The sequence below is a fragment of the Aspergillus uvarum genome (assembly GCF_003184745.1).
Source record: "Aspergillus uvarum CBS 121591 unplaced genomic scaffold BO82scaffold_23, whole genome shotgun sequence".
Taxonomy (NCBI): Eukaryota; Fungi; Ascomycota; class Eurotiomycetes; order Eurotiales; family Aspergillaceae; genus Aspergillus; species Aspergillus uvarum.
The window spans coordinates 146,556-164,655 of NW_020291320.1; the positions used below are offsets into that span (position 1 = coordinate 146,556).

Sequence of the window (18,100 nt, forward strand, 5' to 3'; positions counted from 1 at the left end):
AAATGGAGATCAAGAAGAAAGAAACTAAGATAGAATTCAGAGTATATTCCGGAAGGAATGGTAGACAACGAATCTGATGGTAGGCGGCTGTGCCGGAAAATCGGGGGAGAGAGCTGAAGTGACGAGTCGGGCACGGGCTTTATTAAATACAAATACTATGCAGTACGTGAGTTGAGTCTAGGTAGTGTAGTCTAGTGCCCGCTGCCCGCAATCTAGGCTTCCAGCCCTTGATCCTGCTTTTCAGATTCCCCCATGGCTGTCTCTCTTTTCGGCCTTATGTCAATACACCCCCCCCCCTCCTCTTCAAGCTCGCATTGAAGCAGAAGTACAGCATAAGAGAAGACTTTGGAGTGAGAATGGGAGACGTTCGATTGTGTCCTGTTCGTAAGTTCTATTAGTCCGCCTCCAAGTGGTGAGAATCTCCGAAATGGGGTTGTCCGACCGTTCAGGTTCATGCATGAAATGCTGGCCTCAGGGTAGCCTCGAGGTTTTGAAGTGCCCGTAACCGCCAAGCAGCAAACAACCACGATCACGATAATAGCCAGGTTGGTGAGAGCCATTGGGAGGATGTGGAGAAGGCTGTGTCGACTTTTGAGTATTCCGACTCAACAGGACTCAACCTCCATTTTATAACTATTTGAGGAATGATGGCTGTTACTGAGCCAGTGCTCGACGCCCCTGCTCCAGAGGCTCTCGCAGTCCATATTTGTATTTCCATATCTACCCATGCACAAATCGCTTTATCAACTCTTTCCTCAACCCATAGGCTGATGTTGGGTACAGGACCTGTAATGCTTGTGCGCACCGTCCATGATGCTGCGTACACTATACTGGATACGGATCGATATATTTTTGGTTGTGCTTGTTACGTTTCGGAGAGAGAGAGAAAGCAGCTAAGTTAGAAGCTCTGCTCTGGCAGTGGATCCTCGCAAACTGAAAAAAGCTTTAAACGCCCTGAGCATCGTACACCTTTCCGAATCAGGAATGGTGTACCGTAGTGACGGGTCCACTACAATAATAGGCAGCCGCAGCCTCTTCAAGTTAATCATGGATCGTGGATAGAAAAAACCATTGGTGATAGCTACCGTACTAACTAACCTGGCTAGTTCATTGATACTCAATGTCGCGGCACTACTTCACCAACCACATTAACCACTGTATAAGTACCATGTCCTTGATCGCAGGCTCTGACGATGCAGTTCTCAACGCATTCTTTCCTACTCCCACCGACCCTCTTCCGTCCGCTTCAACATGTCTGATTCATTCGTGTTATACCGCTATGACCCGTCCTATGCGGCCGCCGTGATCTTCACCATCGGTTTCCTCGTCACCGGACTGGGACACACCTCATCTTTTTCGGGGTCTTCATGGCGGTCTCTGGCGTCTTCCATCGGCGGATCCGCGACCGCCCGACGGAGAAGTCGATTGGGCTGGCGGTGCCCTGGGAACGACTGTTGATGGTTTTGTATGCGGTCAGTGCGCTCATCATGGTGCGGTCGATCTACCGCGTGGCGGAGTATATACAAGGGAGTCAGGGGAGCTTGCAGGGTCATGAAGTGTTGATCTATGTTTTTGATGCGATGCTGATGTTATTGGGGTGTTAGGCGTTGAATGTCTGTCATCCGAGTCAAGTGCTCCGGGAGAAGGGGTTTTATGAAGAGCCCTTGGTGTGAGGGGACTGAGTGGGTCTGCCTTACAAAGAAGGTCTCTCACTGTTGGCATCTATGACTGTGTGTGGCAATAATCTAGGGTTTAGTGTTCGGATGGAAGATTATAGACGTATCATTAGCGGGGTGCCATTCTAGGAGGTCTTATAAATTAGTTTACCGGATCAGACCAAGTTATAGATCTCATAAGTCGTGTTTGAACAACAAGGCACGGGTGCTAAGCAAGAGCATAAAGAATTCATTAATTGCACTCGATAGCTAGATGTCAGTATGATCACCTCGCTTCCTACGGTTATATACAAGATTTCTTAATTAAAAAAACCGTAATGTAGCGATACCTTCGGCCTATAATATCCCAAGACCCCAATATCCCTAACAATCCTAATGTAACTTGTTGTTATGTGGCCTTACAAAAAGTCGGGTGTTTTTTAAAAAGGCGAGAGTACTAAAAGAGGCGGGTACTTAGATCCAGGCAAAACAAGGGCCTTAGTATCCGAGGCACTCAGAAAGGTGGTTGGTAAGGCTTCTAAATGTCGGCAGAATTGGGGTTATTGCAAATTGGCACGAGTATCCCACCGTACTAGGGCGCGGGATTGGCTGGCGGAAATGAGTAATCTGACAACTGCCTGACTGTTCGCCGCGTATCCGCTTAGAGCGACATATGGTCGATGACGAGAACTACTGGTCGAGGATTGGTACAGCAATTGCGAAACCTCTGCTTGCCAACCTGTTTCACGGCTTGACTCCCTGCTGAGCACCCTGCGCAGGAGTGGAACAGATCGTATTCACCATGTCTTCATCATGAAGAAATGCCACCGGGCCAACATTCATAGGTTGATGCGGCTTAGGGCTTCGAATCCCGAGAGCTGCCGGTAGCTTGATCCCTGTCATGGCTCGGTGAAGAGAGTAGAAAGTTTCAAGAACTCAAAACTAGGCAAGAGGAGCTACTTAAGTACTTACTAGGCTAAGGCTATGGATCCCAGCCGCCGTATCGCACTTGAAACCTAGACAAGGCTACTATAAACAGCTCTGCAAATCCCCGCTCCCTTCTTCGCGCACACTTCTCCCGCTCTCCCACCAAGGTCACGTTCTTCAACAGCGAGCGTTTAAAATGAAAGAATGAAAGAAAAACATTCAGGGAAAATTAGCAATCTGAAATTGTAAATAATCACTGTCCTAAAAGGACGAGGACTGCAGTTGTTCGCCAGTTGGTGCATTGCCTGATCAGCCGCCCCGGATATATTATGAACTCCCCTCTGCAGCCAGAACGAAGAGAGAAGGGTAAGCTAAATCATAGGGTAATTTTTCCAATTATTCTTGCTCATAGTATAGTTTTCACCATTGCCCCTCCTACAGCCACGAGTCCTGGCCGACACATGCAGGCGTAAGGGCGAATCTCCAGCCCTAACCGGGTTTGGCTTTCTAGGACTAGCGGCCAAATCCTTCAGGGTTTCCCCCTCATCACTGGATTTAGATACATGGTCTCGCCACCATTGAACAGTCCTATTGGTGAGCTCGGATGGTCTAGATCTTTTTGATTTAAAGTAGATGCAGTCCAGATTCTGCACCAATGAGGCTTACCAAGAGACTGCATGCCATGCTCAGGGTTGCATGTTCTTCAGCCTTCCCCATGATCCTGCGAGGGGAAGTGGGAAGTGGGCAGACAGAGGCTAGCAGCATGCATGCATTTTAAAAGCAGGAACAACCCCACCTGTATCTCCCAATCTCGATTCCTAACGGTTTCTTCTTCCATCAACCCATTACAGACCTTACATCTACCAATAATTAAACAACGAAGACCCACAAATTGTCCACCATGAAACTCCCCACCCCCCACCTTTTCACCCTCAGCACCCTAACTCTCAGCACCCTCACCACCGCAACCCCCCACCTCCAACCCCGCGACACCACCCCCTTCACCACGGGCCTAGCCACCATCACCGCCGCCGCCACCGTCCTCGACGCCCAAATCCTGACCTACCCCGGCGGCGACGACATCTCCAACATCAGCGCGGGCGCCGCGACGCTCATCAATGCCTTCCTGGCCGAGACCAAGACTATCCAGCCAGACTTCCTCAATGCCACCGAGGCCGCGGCACTCCTACCACCCCTCGCGACCCTCGCCGCGCAGATATCCGTCGTGGTGGCAGACTACATTGGCATCCACGCCGCGATCGCCGCCACCGCCGCCTCCAGCGACGGCGGCTGGTACATCTACTCCCAGCTGCAGGAGGAGCACACCGCCGCGCTGAGCTACACCGGCAGCGTGGTGGCCCGCATCCCGGCGGGTTCGGTCAAGGATGCGGCGGCGGTGTGGGCGGGGAATATCACGGATACGTTGCTGGATGGACGGGATGCGTATAAGGATATTGCGGTGCGGCCGACGGGGTATTGATTCCAGGGGGGTTTGAAGGTGGCTTTGGGGGGCAATCATGGGGCTCTGGGGAGGGGAGAGGGGCGTCTCTTTTCTGTTGAAAGCTTTTGGGGCGTGGGACGGGCGAGTGGGTTCGATTCCCTCTGGTAAATTAGGCGTATTCTATTAATATTTGAAGAGTGGAAAGAGTATCCGAATCGAAAGAATGGGATTGTTGCGTGCATGAGAGGGTTGGGGCGAGATGTTCTTTGTCCTACGGATCACGTTAGTGTCTACTGTTTATCCTGTCCGAGCGAGTCCTAAGGCGATGAGCTCTTGGGCATCGAATGAGGTCTTGGTCGATGAGCATGTCAGCCCTGAAGAATCGTTATTTCAGCTGTCCCACCACCATATAGAAACCTGCTTTCTATTCAGTATTGGATGTCTTTTCTTTTCTTTTCTTTTCTTTTTTTTTTTTTTTTTTTTTTTTTCATTCTCATCTCTTTCCCCTCCTTTCCAAAGTCATTGCCCCCCCAAGCCACAACCTTGCCAAGTGAGGGGGTCCGAAAGCTCTGCATGCCAGCCGACAAGCAAGCCTACATCCAAGCCCTGGCTGGCCCACCACCTCTGCGGCAGATGTGGTGCTCATGCGTCCCAGTCTGCTCAGCGTGCTGACCATGATCCGTATCAGCGAGAAGGCCGTGCGCAGGACCCAATTCAATTTCGGGGTGGAGCTTCGTGTATAACCTGTTCGCCGTTTTGCGGGGCACGGGGGCATTCGTGAATGCGCGGATCTCGCCGGAGTTTGCGGGATTGGGAGAGTTGGTTAGTGTCTTGCCGGTTGTTGCTGCGGCTGTGCTGCTGAGATGGGCCAGGGTTTTAGATATTGCTGCTCAACGGAAAAGGACGGTCTCGGCAACGACTCCCGTGAACTACAGAGGTAGAACTGTGAGAATCGTGCTTGTGCTTTGGACATGGTGGACTTAGTATTTGAATCGTGATTTGAAGCCTTTTTGTTTTCAGTTTGGGCTGGGACATCTATCTTGAAAGGACGTGTGAGGGGAATTCCTACGCCGCAGGGTCGACGTCTTGGACGCCAGGAAGGTAAGCCTGTCGTTACGGATTGCTCATTCCATGCGGCTTGGATCTTCTCTTTGCCCTAGTTCTACATTTCTCAATCACCTCAATCCAACGCACGCTATTCATCCTCCACCAGCAACCACCGCCACAGCGCATCCGCCCGCAGCCGTTCCATCGCCGCCCGCTCCAACACGAACCTCAACTCATACGGCTGCGCCGCGACATCCCCACCCAAATCCCTCGCCGGCAACACCCAGCACACGCCTTTAACCTTAGTCTCGGGGATATCATACCGCCGGACGCGGCCGAGCACCCCAAAGTCCAGATAGAAGTCCATCCACCGCAGACTGGAGACGATGATGCCGCTGCCATACCCCGGGAAGACAGTGGCGCGGTCGTCGGTCTCGGCGATGGTCCGACACACCCCCTTCATGTAGGGTTCGGACAGTCGACCGATCTCCCGCCGTAGTGCGACGGCGATGCGCAGCAGCTGCGTGAGGGCGGTTCGGTCGACGGTTGGCAGCAGACCAAATAACGCGGCTTCAGCGTCCGGGTCTAGTGGGGTTGGGCTACCGCTGAGCTGGTAGGATGTCTCCACGGCGGCGAGGGCGTTGCCCATGTATGTGGCCGGGAGGTGGCAGTGTTTGCGTACGTTGGCGGCGATGATCACCTTTGGGTTCGGGGGGATCGCGTCCGGGACGGTTTCGAGGCGGGCCTTGGTGCCGCTGAGGCCGATGATGGCTGTGATTATGTCGTTGGTGCTGAGGGCGGTGGTGGTGGAGGCGAGGGCGTGGTTGCATGCGTCCTTGAGCTGGGTGATGCGCTCGGCGCTCAGCGTGAAGTGTCGACTTACCGGGACTTTCTCGGGTGGTGGCGGGATGAGATCCACTGCCAGCGGGGTTCTGGTCCAGTTCAATGGTGCTGCGGGCTCCGAGCCTTGGGCTATAGCCTCCGCGATGTCGTTTCGGGCACGCTGCTCCGCGGCGTGGGAGCTGGGCAGGACGTCCGGCGGGGCGTTGGGGTTGTTGCAGAGCGTGGCCAGCGCCTTCAGGACCACGGCCACCGCGGTGCTGTCGAGGACCTTGTGGTAGTAGACCACGCACAGGATCGTTTGGGTTGCCGTCACGTTCGCTTGGAAACGTACCAGCGGCATGGGCTCGTCTGGCGGCGTGAGGAATCGGATGGGAAGGTATCGCTGCTGGATGTATTCGTCAAAGGGGAGCGTGTCCATCTCTGGATGCTCCTCGACGTGCAACATTGGGTATTCTGTGAGGAAGGACGCGGAAGCTGCCTGCACCTCGCATTCGTTCTTGGGATGTGGCTGGCCCGATGGAACAACTACCCCCGTCAGGAAGGGAAAATGCTGGCAGAGCTGGTCGGTTGCCTGTTTTAAGGTCTCGATCGCTTCAGAGGAGGCGTTGTCGAAGGTCAGGAACCCGAACATGTGGCATGGGGGGAGGATGTGATCGAGATAGGTGATCTTGTAGCTCGCGAAGGGATACGGCACATCACTTGTCGGGGCCTTTGGGGCTTCTGGCTTGAGTGTCTCGCGAGGGTGCACTGCAGTCTGTTGTGTCGCGACTTCGACGATAAGATGGCGCACAACCTCTGGACGTAGCAGCTGCCCCACGGGAGATTGTTGTGGTCAGCACTTTGTTCTGTCCAGACATGACGGTTGCGTTTCTTCATTGCCAGGGGAAAGGAATATTTACCGTGGACAGATCGCCAAACTCTTTCTCTTCGCCCTCCAGGATCTTCCTCAGAATCCGTCGCATGATCTTGCCGGATCGCGTCTTGGGCAGATCATCGACCAGAAACACCTTTCGAGGCACGGCAAAGCGACCGATCCACTTCCCAATGTGCTGCTGGGCCGACTGTCGGAGCTGCGACTTATTCGTCTGATCTTCTAGGTCATTCTTTAGGCATGCGAAGACGACCAATGCTTGTCCGGTCAGCTCATCCCCAGACCCCACGACGGCAACTTCGGCAAAGGCGCCTAGCCAGCATGGTTAGCACGTTTGCCTTTGTCTGCAATGGATAGGAACAGAGGTAATTGGAACAGACCATGGTTCAAGAGGGCGGATTCTATCTCGCCGGTAGAGAGTCGATGGCCCGATATATTGACCACATCGTCCACCCGGCCCAGGATTTTGAAGTATCCGTTCCCGTCTCGAATGGCAGCATCTCCTGTCGTCTGGACTTACTCGTCAGCGTTTCACGTCCCAACCTATGCCTGTGGGTGGTAAGTAAGCACGGCGCGCGGTGCTAAACTCACAAAGTATCCCTTATGCTGCGCGAAGTAAGTCTTCATGTACCGGGCATGGTCGCCCCATACCGTGCGGGCAATGCTAGGCCACGGTTGATCAAACGCCAGCAAGCCCTCGGTCTCACTCTCGCGAATCTCGGCCCCGGAGACCGGATCCAGCAGAATGGGATTGAAGCCGAGAAACGGCAGCGCCACGTAGCCGGGCTTGGTCGGGGTAACCCCGGCCAGAGGGGCGAAAGCATGGCAGCCTGTTTCGGTTTGGAAGTAGGTCTGTATCCATGTTTAGCACTGATACTTCATGCATCTGCATGCATGCACCCAGAAGGGTTGAGATCAACTTACATCCAGCACATGCACCTGCCCACCAAGGGTATCGTGACACCACTGCCATACCTTGGCAGCCAAGGGCTCCCCAATGGAAGCCACCACCCTGAGACGCTCCAGGTCGTGCGCCTCCGCCGCGGCGTACGTGTTGCCGGTGCCCTTCTTGATCAACCGCAGGGCCGTCGGGGCCGTGTAGAAGTGCGTCGCCCGGGTGCGCGCGAGGATCTCCCAATACCGGCCACAGGTCGGGAAGGACGGAGTCCCGTCGAAGAGCACGGTGGCGAGCCCCAGGACCAGGGGCGTGTAGACGCTGTAGCTGTGGCCGGTGATCCAGCCGACATCACCAGCGCAGAACATGGTATCGGCCGGGTGCAGATCCAGCACATACTTCCCGGAAACCGCGCACCCCAGCAGATAGCCCGCCGTCGAGTGCAGCAGGCCCTTGGGCTTCCCCGTCGACCCGGAGGTATACAGCAGGAACAGCGGATCCTCGGCGCCCATCGCCTCGGGCGCGTAGTAGCCGGGCCACCGCGCACACTCCTCGTGCCACCAAGCATCGTCCATCCGCTGGCACCAGGGCACCGGGCTGCCGGTCTTCCGGAGGACGAGGCACTTGCACTTGACGTCGGCCTCCTCACCACCACCTGCACCACCACCGTATCGTAAACCCATGACCGCGTCCTCGACGACCCGCTTCATCGGCACGGCCTTGCCCCCGCGCACGCCCTCGTCCACCGTCAGAATCACGCGCGACCGCGCATCCTGCAGCCGGCCTCGCAGCGCGGGGGCCGAGAACCCCGCAAAGACGACGGAGTGCACGGCGCCAATGCGCGCGCACGCCAGCATGGCGACCACGGCCTCGGGGATGTTGGGCATGTAGACGGTCACGATCTCGCCTTTGCGGACCCCGAGGTCCCGGAGCACCCACGCCAGGCGACAGACATCCCGCAGGAGCTCGGCGTAGGTGATCTGCTGCGGCGGCTGGTTGCGGGTCGGAGTGTCGGGCTCGTAGAGGAGGGCGGGCTTGTCCGGGGTCGCGAGCGCGTGGCGGTCCACGCAGTTGTAGCTGGCGTTCAGTCGGCCCCCGAGGAACCACGCGTGGTCGCCTGCCTCGAGGGATCCGTGGCGGGTCGTGTGGAAGGGCTGGTCCCAGTGCAGGGCGGAGGTGGCCATCGCCCGCCAGAAGTGATCGGGGTCGCGCAGCGATTCTTGGTAGAGGTCGCGGTATTCGTTCAGGCTGGCTAGGTGCGGGGTCGATGGGTGGTTTCTGGGTCGCGTTGGGGTTAGGGTTCGTGCTTTGTCAACTTCAAGGGGGCTGGGGTTGGGTTTGCCTACGAGATGTATGACGCGGGCACGTCGACCATGGTGGTCGGGGCGTTGGGTTCGGTCATCGTGGATGGCTGGTAGGGATGGCGTGGTGGATTTGAACAAGTGTTCTCGGAGATGTGGATTTGTACTTGGAGTAGGGGGATTCGCCTTTTGGAGAGGTAAGATGCGCTTTAAATAATGCTACTTTCAGCTTGCGTAAACAGCTATATCCACGGTCCGCAGCCCGCATGTGCACACCCAGCCATGAGCGCTAATCCCACCCTAGCCGAGTCACTATCAAGGCCACTGCTGTTCCCATCCATACGAACGAGTGTCTTTTCAGCCACGCATAGAGGTCTGATCTCACTCCAGAGGATGATTCCTGATCTTGATGCAGACCTCCGAACAACAGAGACGTATCACACGCCTCCATGGGTTTCTGCGTTGGATTGGACATTTCTCGACACCCGGGGTTCTTCAAGGCTTTCCCCAGCGGGACATCGCGAACGGAATTGAATTCTCGTCCAAGGCAGAAGCTCTGATGGGAGATTAGCGAATCCAGCCCAGAGATTTCATCCCCGTGCAGGTTGTTGTTATTATATCCCGGGGGTGCACGTGCACATGTACGGTGCTTACTGTCCGCGCCGTTACACAATAGGTATCCATAGAGAATTGTGAATTCAACCGCATGGGAGATGACTCACCAATAATTACCGATTTCTTATTCAAGACTGTAAACAACCGGGATTTATTATTCCTTCGGAGGCGTGGCAGACGCTCTAGTCGAAGGGTTCCTCATCAGATTACGAATTAGTTGGAATTAGAGTATTGGCGGGAGATAGGGTTTGCAGGAGTCATGTCATGGTAGCTTGCAACGGAGATGCAGGTTCGTGTAGAGTACATAGCATACAACAAGAGGACTTACCACGTGCAGACTCGTGTTTGAGTGAATTATGCTTATTCCAGAGGATTTTGCAGACCCGGGAGTGGGCCGGGGTCAAAGTATGTTTTGTTCTTCACAGACCCCGGGAGTGTGGGGCTTGCTGGCTGATTGGATCCGATGGGGCTGAACCCCGCATGTGGCATCAAGATCTGCAGGCCTCCCTCAGCCTGCACGTGCCCGTGCGTCTGAGAAAAAGCTCCCTCAATGTTGTCGAGTGTGACAAGACCTTGCATTGTGAGGAATGACTGGCTAGAAAGATACATTTTGTTCCTTATTTGCTTTTTTTTCTCCCTTTTTCAACTCAAACAAGTCGGGATCTCTTCCCGATAAAGTAAAACCCAAGGCAGATCTGCTCATCCGCTGTATGAACCCGTCACAGGTCCGTGCTCACCCTACAGTGGTATGCAGCAGTCCCTTATCACCGCGCGCGACATTCGAATCAAGTTTGCGACGAGTACTCTCTGGATCTTCGGTAGTATCTCCCTGGTCCCGGGATAAAGCCAACTGATTACTTGATCTATGGGAGTGGTAATGTAGCTTTACAAGAATGTTTATACGGGTCAGAAGCCCGATTTGGCGATGAGGTGTATTGCGGGTTGTATCAGGCAGCATCCATTGAGTTACAACATCTGGGGTGAAATTTCATCAACGGTTATGCAGAGTTTGGGAATGATCTCACACATACTTCCCTACGGGAGGCATACATCATAAATCACACGCAAGCTGTAAGAGAAGTAGTCAACCAAACCAAAAATATTATGAAAAGTCAAAAAATCACACTGGACAGACAGGTGAAATTGCATAGGACCGATAGCGCCCAGCCCATCAGCACGCGATGAGTTGCGTCAGGATACGAAAGATCCATCGTTCCCAAGACAGAGCAAACATGCCCAGCGCACCCGCACGCCCCCCAACTCAGGAGTCATCATCGTAGGGTGGGAGAAACCCCTCGTCCTCAAACAACTCCACCAAGTGATACCGTCGCTGGGCCGTGCACAGCATAATCCAGCCATTCACATAGTCCCGCACCGGCTGCACGAGCTCATCCTTGCCCGCGAAGATCTCGTACACATTCCCGATCACCTATGCCCCACCTCGCATGTCAGATTTCATTGCGCCCCGGGTATGCAGAGCCCTGGGTTGGCTCGAGCCAAGGAACACGGCACACCACAAAAGTTTAAGAAAAGACTCACCCGCGGAGCATAATCCACCAACCGCCGGAGCACCTCCAAATGGGACATCCCATGCGCCTCGGCGAAGTTCGCCACAAAATTGCCTTTCTCCTGATGGACAACAAACTCCTTGTAGTACGAGAGGATGTCATTTGTAAAATCTGTAAACAGGACCAGCTCTTGCACCGCTGGGAAGTACCGGATGAGGTACGCTTCCTCCGGGTACCGGTGCTGCGGCCAGAGCAGCGAGACCAGGATCTCCGCCGCCCCGACCTTCGTGCGCAGGAACATGGGCATCAGGCGGGTGGCGGGCGAGAACTGGAAGTTCGACTGCTCCATGTCGTGCTCGATAATGCGGCCGTTGACGTAGTCGAAGAGGGATTTGATGATCGTGGAGTGGCAGTAGGGGCCGTAGTAGCGGGCCAGGTAGCGCAGGTGCGCGTCGAAGTGGCGGAGGAGGGGGTGGTTGTGGTCGTTGTTGAGGGTGAAGCTTGCGCTCGGTTGGTTAACTGTGCTATGATCACAAGAGGGGCGGGGGTTTACTTTTGGCAGAAGCACCGCAGCTCGTTCATGAACAGGGGCGCCGCGTCGTCCACGAGGAACATGTACAGGAACTGGACGGCGCAGAGGACCTGGTTCTCGAAGGGGAGAGAGGTGTAGGCTTGATGCGTGAGGGTGGTTGAGAGCTTGAGCACGTTCTGGACGGCGGCTTCGAGCTTCTGGCCTAGGTTTAGGCTCTTGAAGTATTTCCAGACGGCCGCTTCGAGTTCCTTGTCCTTCGAAGACGGAGTATTCCGGTCAAAGCGCGCGGCTTCGAGGAAGTCCTTGATCAGGCCCTTGACAATATCCGCCTGCGGCGGCCCGTTGATCTCAAGTCCGTGGTACCCAAAGGTACTTTCTTCTGCGGCACTCAACATGCTGGGAGTCGGGGGTGGAATGAAAGTGGTTCGTGGAACAGAAGCATTGGACGAGCGTGCAGGAAGTTGGGTCTTTATGGGACACGAATCGATACATACCCTGCTGGCGAGTGATTTCAGAAATGCAAAAGCCGCTAAGGGCACATGCTGGGATGGCCTGTCGTTTGTCTGTTCGGTTGGTAATTCATGGCCATTACGTCCTAGTGGTATTGCTGTGACGATGTATGGTGGTGACCACGCGGTTCCTTCCAAAGGTAGAATAGATAGCGTTTTCCTGCGCGACTCCTCTGGCCTCAGATATCAGGGAAGGTGTCTTTTCCTTCTGTATGCGGACCTAATTGAGTCCGACCCGCTTGTGTTCATTCCTGTAAGAACGAAAACATCTCATCCATGTCGCCCTGCGCGATCGACTCTTCTGATTGGGGGCCAGTATCTCAGTCACTATGTTACAGTGCAAAACGCCACGATGGAAGTTTAAAGAACGCGATATAAAAAGACTGCATAGCGCTCTTAACGTATCAACTTTTCAAGAAAATAGTTGTGTCAGTCGATCATGTTGATGACAAAGTAGACCCGGATGACTTTGCGAAATACGTGCATAAGGTTAGCCCCGGGAGTACTCCCGGGAGGTCATTCCCTAATGCCCACCGATGACTCCTTAGCTACGTGCAGACAGGTCGCAATCCTGGAAGCTGTTTCGATCGCGCTTCAACTACTACTTAGGTAGCTGAAGATGAATCACGTGAAGCTTTCTGCCATGGGGCCACGGCTTGTTACTTCTGCTGAAACCTTCCCGAAAGGAACCGGGGTTGAATCGAGTTAATATAAACTCATTAGTATGTTAGTGGCAAATCCACGACTCATTCAATGTGCGTTACATGCGGTTGATACATTTGGCCCTTGCCAGTAATCGCACGCAGGAAAGACTGACAGTATTCATGCCAGGTATGATGGTAAAATCTTAGAATCATATAGGTCTAGGGCTAGCGTCCTCCCGTGCTTAGGGCTATTTGTATGCTCTGGAAACATGGGCATCTTCCCACTTCCCAGGCTGTTTCCACAACTGCCTTGCTTCACTATACTGGGACATTCGACAAACATAAGCTTATATTAACTGGCGAGACCTGACTACCAGTATTCAAATTTCTGGATGCATCCAACTTTTAGCACATGTCCAGGGACGTCTTCAGTGATTGTAATCATAATTAAGACAGGAGGGCGGAAGATCTGTGCATCAGTAGGAATAGATGAATGAATGAGTTGCTGGTAGATACCAGGGCTTCCACAATGTAAAGGTGAGCCAAGCGCTTGCTTGTATTAACATGCGTAACTAAACTGTAACGAGCGTGTACAATACTGCCAGAGTTCTTCTGTGTTTTGATGCCCCGGGTTTGCTCCATTGTGGATATATAAGTTTGACGATGAACATGTAGAAGAGGCGGGGATGAGTTATAACATACTAGAATATATGGAAAGGTTAATGTGTTTGTTGATTTTATTGTACCGTAAGTTATGTGTATTCAAAAATTTACTGACTGAGAAGATAAGGTCATGTGATACAGGTGCTTATGCCACAGGATCTGGGCCGATACAATATTTACAATCCCACTTCAACTTCTCAACTGCCACATCTACTGTTACCTCCAGTAAGCAGATCGTGATCTTGAATGGTACCAGTGCTCATGAATACAATAGCTCGACTCAAATATGTGGTCTCAACCTCTCCCCGAAAGTACAAAGAATTTAGCCAGAGAAATCGGGCAATGGATAATCTAGTAGATTGAATGAAGGGAAAAATTGGTTGTGAGAGAAGTCTAGCAGATGAAAGGAACCAGCAATATCAGCGCTTGGATAGTCGAGTGGATTCAAAAAGGGTTTATGGGGTAAACCAGTATAAGTGTCGATTAATTCGGGATCAGTATAGTTGAGGGAATCCAAGGCTTGATTGGGCTGAAGCAAATGGGTATCGGAAACTTCGAGTCTATCGCACCGGGGAGGGTTTGTTGACGTATGTAGTACCGGGATTGCTGACTGGTTGAATTCAGCAGTGGTTGCTCCATGGCCATTACCCAGTTCAGATGAATGTTCTGCAAACCAGTTAAGTACTGTCGAATCCTTGAATGCGACATTCATTAGAACAAGTTCGCCTACTCGCCGTCTCTTCTCGCCTCGCTTTTGGGAGATATGGCTTTCCATCTGGTTCCTCTTGCTCAAAGATGCGTTCTTGGGTTGAAATTCACCTTTATCGCGATATGAATCGAGGTCGACATAGTTTCCTACATGCTTCATGACTTGGGTATCGTAGTGGGATCTCCCAACAATACCCGCGCTGTCAGCATCAAGACGGCAACCTCAAAGTGAAGCGTTTCGCATGTGTTGAGCCACTCTGTGCAGGTACCTTGAAATCGAGCCAATATTACCTGTATCTTGTTGTCTTTCAGTTTTTTCTCGAAGCTGGAACCACAGTCAGAATCATGCATCTTATTCCAAATATGTGTCAACTTACACGTTCTTCTCCCAAGCACTGAAGGAACACCAGGGCCCACACGGTAGAGAAATGAGAGGGAATGACGATCGCGTGCCCGATCTTTCTGGAACCCTTTGTGGGCTGGTTCAGGGCTTTTGGTACCTTCTCAATTGCCAATGCTCTGCGAGGAGCTTTGGGGCGTTTTGGATCCGCGCTCATGTTCTTCGTGATAGCTGCCAGCTCATGAGCTATCAATATGAAGACTATTCGTTGTTTGTAGATGCTTTCATGCTCGTTCTGCTACTATACCTCCCATTGTACCTCCCACACAACTCGAGGAGTTTAGCCGGCATTGGCAGTACCAAATCAACACATCCTGATGAGGGGCTCAGGGGTGCAATAGTCCTACATTTTATTGTCATTAGGTGGGTAAGTATAGAGAATCCAAAAGTGAATCTTATAGAAGTCATTATATCTGGTGGTTACAAGTTATATAAGGTACCACTGGCGCTATCCTCTCCAACTTGTACACTGACGCGAGCTTATTCTATCCGGGCACTTTCTATGCTTAGATCTTGCTTTCCACGTGCATTCCTCGACAACATAGCGCACCTTGTCCGTCCCGAAATGAGGACGATATTCCAAGTTCAACGATCTTTACCCAACACCAGGGGAAGTAGTCTAGCTTGACCGTGTCCCGACGAATCCTCGAATGGACAACCCGACACCACGCCGACCGGGGCAGGACTGTGCCTGTCCACTTAAAGGACGTGACCATGCTGTGATTCTTATGACCTTTTTGTTATTGCACTTTCATCAAGCCATTTATTTTGTGACGTCCCAGCTATATGAGGTTTTGTTTCTTACCGGAACTTCCCGGTTACCATTAACAACAACCGAAGTGCCAGATGTGTAGAGTCAATATGACATGTAGATGCGATTTCACCGTCGGCAACACCGCTTTTTCGGTTAGGAAAATAAAGTTCATGTTCTAGCCTGTATCAACACCAGCTATTCCAAGCAAAGTATGCCGGTAGATACATCATTTAGCGCTGCACTTGCCTAATCTGCTCCACTACCTAGCAGATGTGGATGCAGTTAAGGCTAATCATACAACGAGCGTGGTGAAAAGTCGAGAACAGAGCTATACCACATACAGTCCTGGTTTCTTGACTGGTGCATAACAAGCGAAAACAAACTCCCACATACCCCTCGACAAGGCAGGTATATATACCCTAGAAGTTTTGATGAAAAGAGTTTTATTCCGCTTGTCAAATTCTCTTGTCAAGCCAAGCATAGGTACTTCCCCCCCCCCCCCCCCCCCAAACGGAATAATATGCACGAATACAATAGCTCTACGACAAGTCTAATCCAACCTACCATTCTCGGTAATTCACTGACAATCAACCTCTCCACTGATCAACGTGTGCCTAAGGAAGGGGTTTCAGTTTCTTCCATCTATCTACCAGAGCTAAACACTTCTGCGAGTTGTACATAAGAACCAACCATTAGATCATCCCCCTAGTCTGACGGAAATCCTTTGAAGTGAAAACCCAGCTCTCTTGTTCTCAAGCCTCACACAGCCGAGAACACAGTAAAATGGCCACCACCACCACCACCACCAACAACGATGAAGAGATTAGCAGCAAGCTTCTGAAGTGCCTGAGTACAACAAAATATGTCTGCTCTTCCTTGGAACGCCTGGGCGGCTACTCCGCATTCGTGTACCGCGGGATCCTCCTCCGCCCGCTTAACAATGGGGCCCGCACAATCATCATCAAGCACACTGCCAGCTATGCAGCAAGGCTAGAGCTTCAGCTCCCAGAAGATAGAGTCGTAAGCACCCCGAGGCTCCTTTGAGTCATCGGCCGCCCACGTCTAACGCAGTTCGAACAGGCCCGGGAGAATGAAGTCCTGCTTCTGTTGGCACGAAACCCCAATGCAGTTCCCGCGGTGACCGTCAAAAGCCTCACGGCGAGAACCACCGAGATCTACGACTTTCTGCCTCAGGAGAACGCAGTCCTGATAGAGGACATCCCCGGATCGATCACCTTGCGTCAGTTCCTGACCACCTTCTCCTGGCGCCATCTCCTAGCGCCTGCCGGGTCTGCCCTCGGGTTCAGCCTCGGCGCCTGGCTGGGCAACTTCCACTCCAGCACACGCACCCTGGACCGCGCCGAATTCCCCCAGATCGTGAGCGGAAGTGACAGCGCCCGCCGGTTCTTGCTGGAGTTTAACACAAACAACCTGCAGCAGAACCTCCAGGCATATCCGGGCGTCTTGCGGACCGACGAGGCGCGCGTGAGGGCCGTTGTCGCGGCGGAGCTGCAAAGGGACTACGGACGCGATATCGGCATCACGCACGGGGACTTCCATATGATGAAGTATGCTCCTTGCCCCATGCCCCGGGAGGCTCGGACGGCCTCGAAAGAACAAGAAAGACCCTGCTGACAGTATGGACAAAAATAGTGTGCTGCTGTCGTTCGGCCTCCTTTCCTCGACGATCGTCCCCATCGACTGGGAATCCTGTCATTTCGGCTGCCAGACTCTGGACTTCGCTCGCATCATCACGAACCTCTATGTCGTCGATCGCGCGGGGGGGATCAATGCGCCCCTCAACATCATGCGGGGCTTTATTGATGGATATCACGAGACCCGGCATCTGGATGACGAGCTCGTCTGGCGCACGGTGGTATGCGTCGGGCTGTTGGTCCTCTGTACTCCGTACAGAATCACTCTGCCAGGTAGGGATGTACGTGGTATTTTGCAAGAGGGAGAGGATCTTCTCATGAAGGGCTTGGCCGAGGACCGGGAGTGGGTTGCAACTAGTGTGCTGGGATGTTTGTTGGACAAAATCTGAAACCTAACCCCTTCCTATGAAGATGGTCGATCCTTCGCATCAGCCGCGAACATGCGTGCAGGTTCTTGAATCTACTGGGGAGAAGGAACTCTGGGGTTACAATTTAGCTTTCCAGCCGGTAAAGCTGGGAAAACCCCACACATATAACGATGCTTACAGGAAGCGTGAATCTACCCCTCTATGTATGGAACGCTTCTGAAATTGACTGATCGATGTTTCTTATTCTGTTCTTCCACTCCGCTCTGCGAGAGCTCTCCACTATGTGGCCTCGGTTCAACCGGCAGAAAGAAGATTCGTTCATCACAACTCAGCAGTAATGTGAACGTTTCACCCTCCACCCTATGCGGCACGTCCAGCAAGAATAACCATAACCCGCATAGTGCGACCAGACACACCAACATTCACGCCTAGTAAGACGAGGAGAAAGACCAACGTACGGGTTAGCTCCCAAATGAAAGGCTGGATGGAGCTCTGTAGACGGGGGCGTGTATGCGCCGCCGATCCAGCATGTACTGCTTCTATTTCCACGCAGGTCTTCTGCTATGATGTACTGGTTATGATAAGACACCGCCAGATTCCAGGAATTACAGACCCACTGAAGTTACAGGAGACAATACGTTATCCTGTGGCTGGTCAATCTATGCCTGACTCCTCTCTTATTCCCCGAGTTGGGTCAGGGAAGGTAATTTACATGACAAGGCACTGAGAACAAGTTCTTCATGTATACTCCCTTTGTTTCTTGG

At 52.8% G+C, this 18,100-nt stretch overlaps 6 protein-coding genes across 6 annotated transcripts; 3 read left to right on the forward strand and 3 right to left on the reverse strand.

The window, feature by feature from the left end:
- Positions 1 to 1,367: 1,367 nt before the first annotated feature.
- On the forward strand, positions 1,368 to 1,673 carry BO82DRAFT_401599 (uncharacterized protein; the record flags this gene model as incomplete). Its single annotated transcript, XM_025639271.1, has 2 exons — positions 1,368 to 1,490; positions 1,605 to 1,673. The coding sequence occupies 2 exons, from the start codon at positions 1,368 to 1,370 to the stop codon at positions 1,671 to 1,673; spliced, it is 192 nt and encodes a 63-aa protein (XP_025492472.1).
- Positions 1,674 to 3,402: 1,729 nt separating this feature from the next.
- On the forward strand, positions 3,403 to 4,511 carry BO82DRAFT_353830 (uncharacterized protein). Its single transcript, XM_025635062.1, has one exon. It carries the CDS (start codon positions 3,484 to 3,486, stop codon positions 4,060 to 4,062), a length of 579 nt encoding a protein of 192 aa, XP_025492473.1. The 5' UTR covers positions 3,403 to 3,483; the 3' UTR covers positions 4,063 to 4,511.
- Positions 4,512 to 5,156: 645 nt separating this feature from the next.
- Positions 5,157 to 5,463, reverse strand: BO82DRAFT_353831 (uncharacterized protein; the record flags this gene model as incomplete). The annotated part of the gene is made up of 1 exon (XM_025635063.1): positions 5,157 to 5,463. A coding segment is annotated over exon 1 (215 nt), but the record flags the coding sequence as incomplete, so codon positions are not given.
- A 1,322-nt stretch (positions 5,464 to 6,785) lies between these two features.
- BO82DRAFT_383050 (acetyl-coenzyme A synthetase) lies at positions 6,786 to 9,546 on the reverse strand (the record flags this gene model as incomplete). Its single annotated transcript, XM_025637985.1, has 5 exons — positions 9,026 to 9,546; positions 7,709 to 8,957; positions 7,376 to 7,636; positions 7,165 to 7,294; positions 6,786 to 7,096 (listed from the first exon to the last, which is right to left on the reverse strand). Exons 1-5 carry the CDS (start codon positions 9,079 to 9,081, stop codon positions 6,786 to 6,788), a joined length of 2,007 nt encoding a protein of 668 aa, XP_025492475.1. The 5' UTR covers positions 9,082 to 9,546.
- A 1,310-nt stretch (positions 9,547 to 10,856) lies between these two features.
- BO82DRAFT_364312 (terpenoid synthase) lies at positions 10,857 to 12,030 on the reverse strand (the record flags this gene model as incomplete). The annotated part of the gene is made up of 3 exons (XM_025636942.1): positions 10,857 to 11,024; positions 11,135 to 11,627; positions 11,657 to 12,030. The coding sequence occupies 3 exons, from the start codon at positions 12,028 to 12,030 to the stop codon at positions 10,857 to 10,859; spliced, it is 1,035 nt and encodes a 344-aa protein (XP_025492476.1).
- A 4,066-nt stretch (positions 12,031 to 16,096) lies between these two features.
- On the forward strand, positions 16,097 to 17,532 carry BO82DRAFT_334163 (uncharacterized protein; the record flags this gene model as incomplete). Its single annotated transcript, XM_025633252.1, has 3 exons — positions 16,097 to 16,333; positions 16,394 to 16,881; positions 16,967 to 17,532. 3 exons carry the CDS (start codon positions 16,097 to 16,099, stop codon positions 17,355 to 17,357), a joined length of 1,116 nt encoding a protein of 371 aa, XP_025492477.1. The 3' UTR covers positions 17,358 to 17,532.
- Between the last annotated feature and the right edge of the window lie 568 nt (positions 17,533 to 18,100).

What these genes read in the sequence shown, in the direction of transcription:
- BO82DRAFT_353830 (XM_025635062.1), top strand. Translation starts at nt 3,484, where the DNA reads ATGAAACTCCCCACCCCCCACCTTTTCACCCTCAGCACCCTAACTCTC.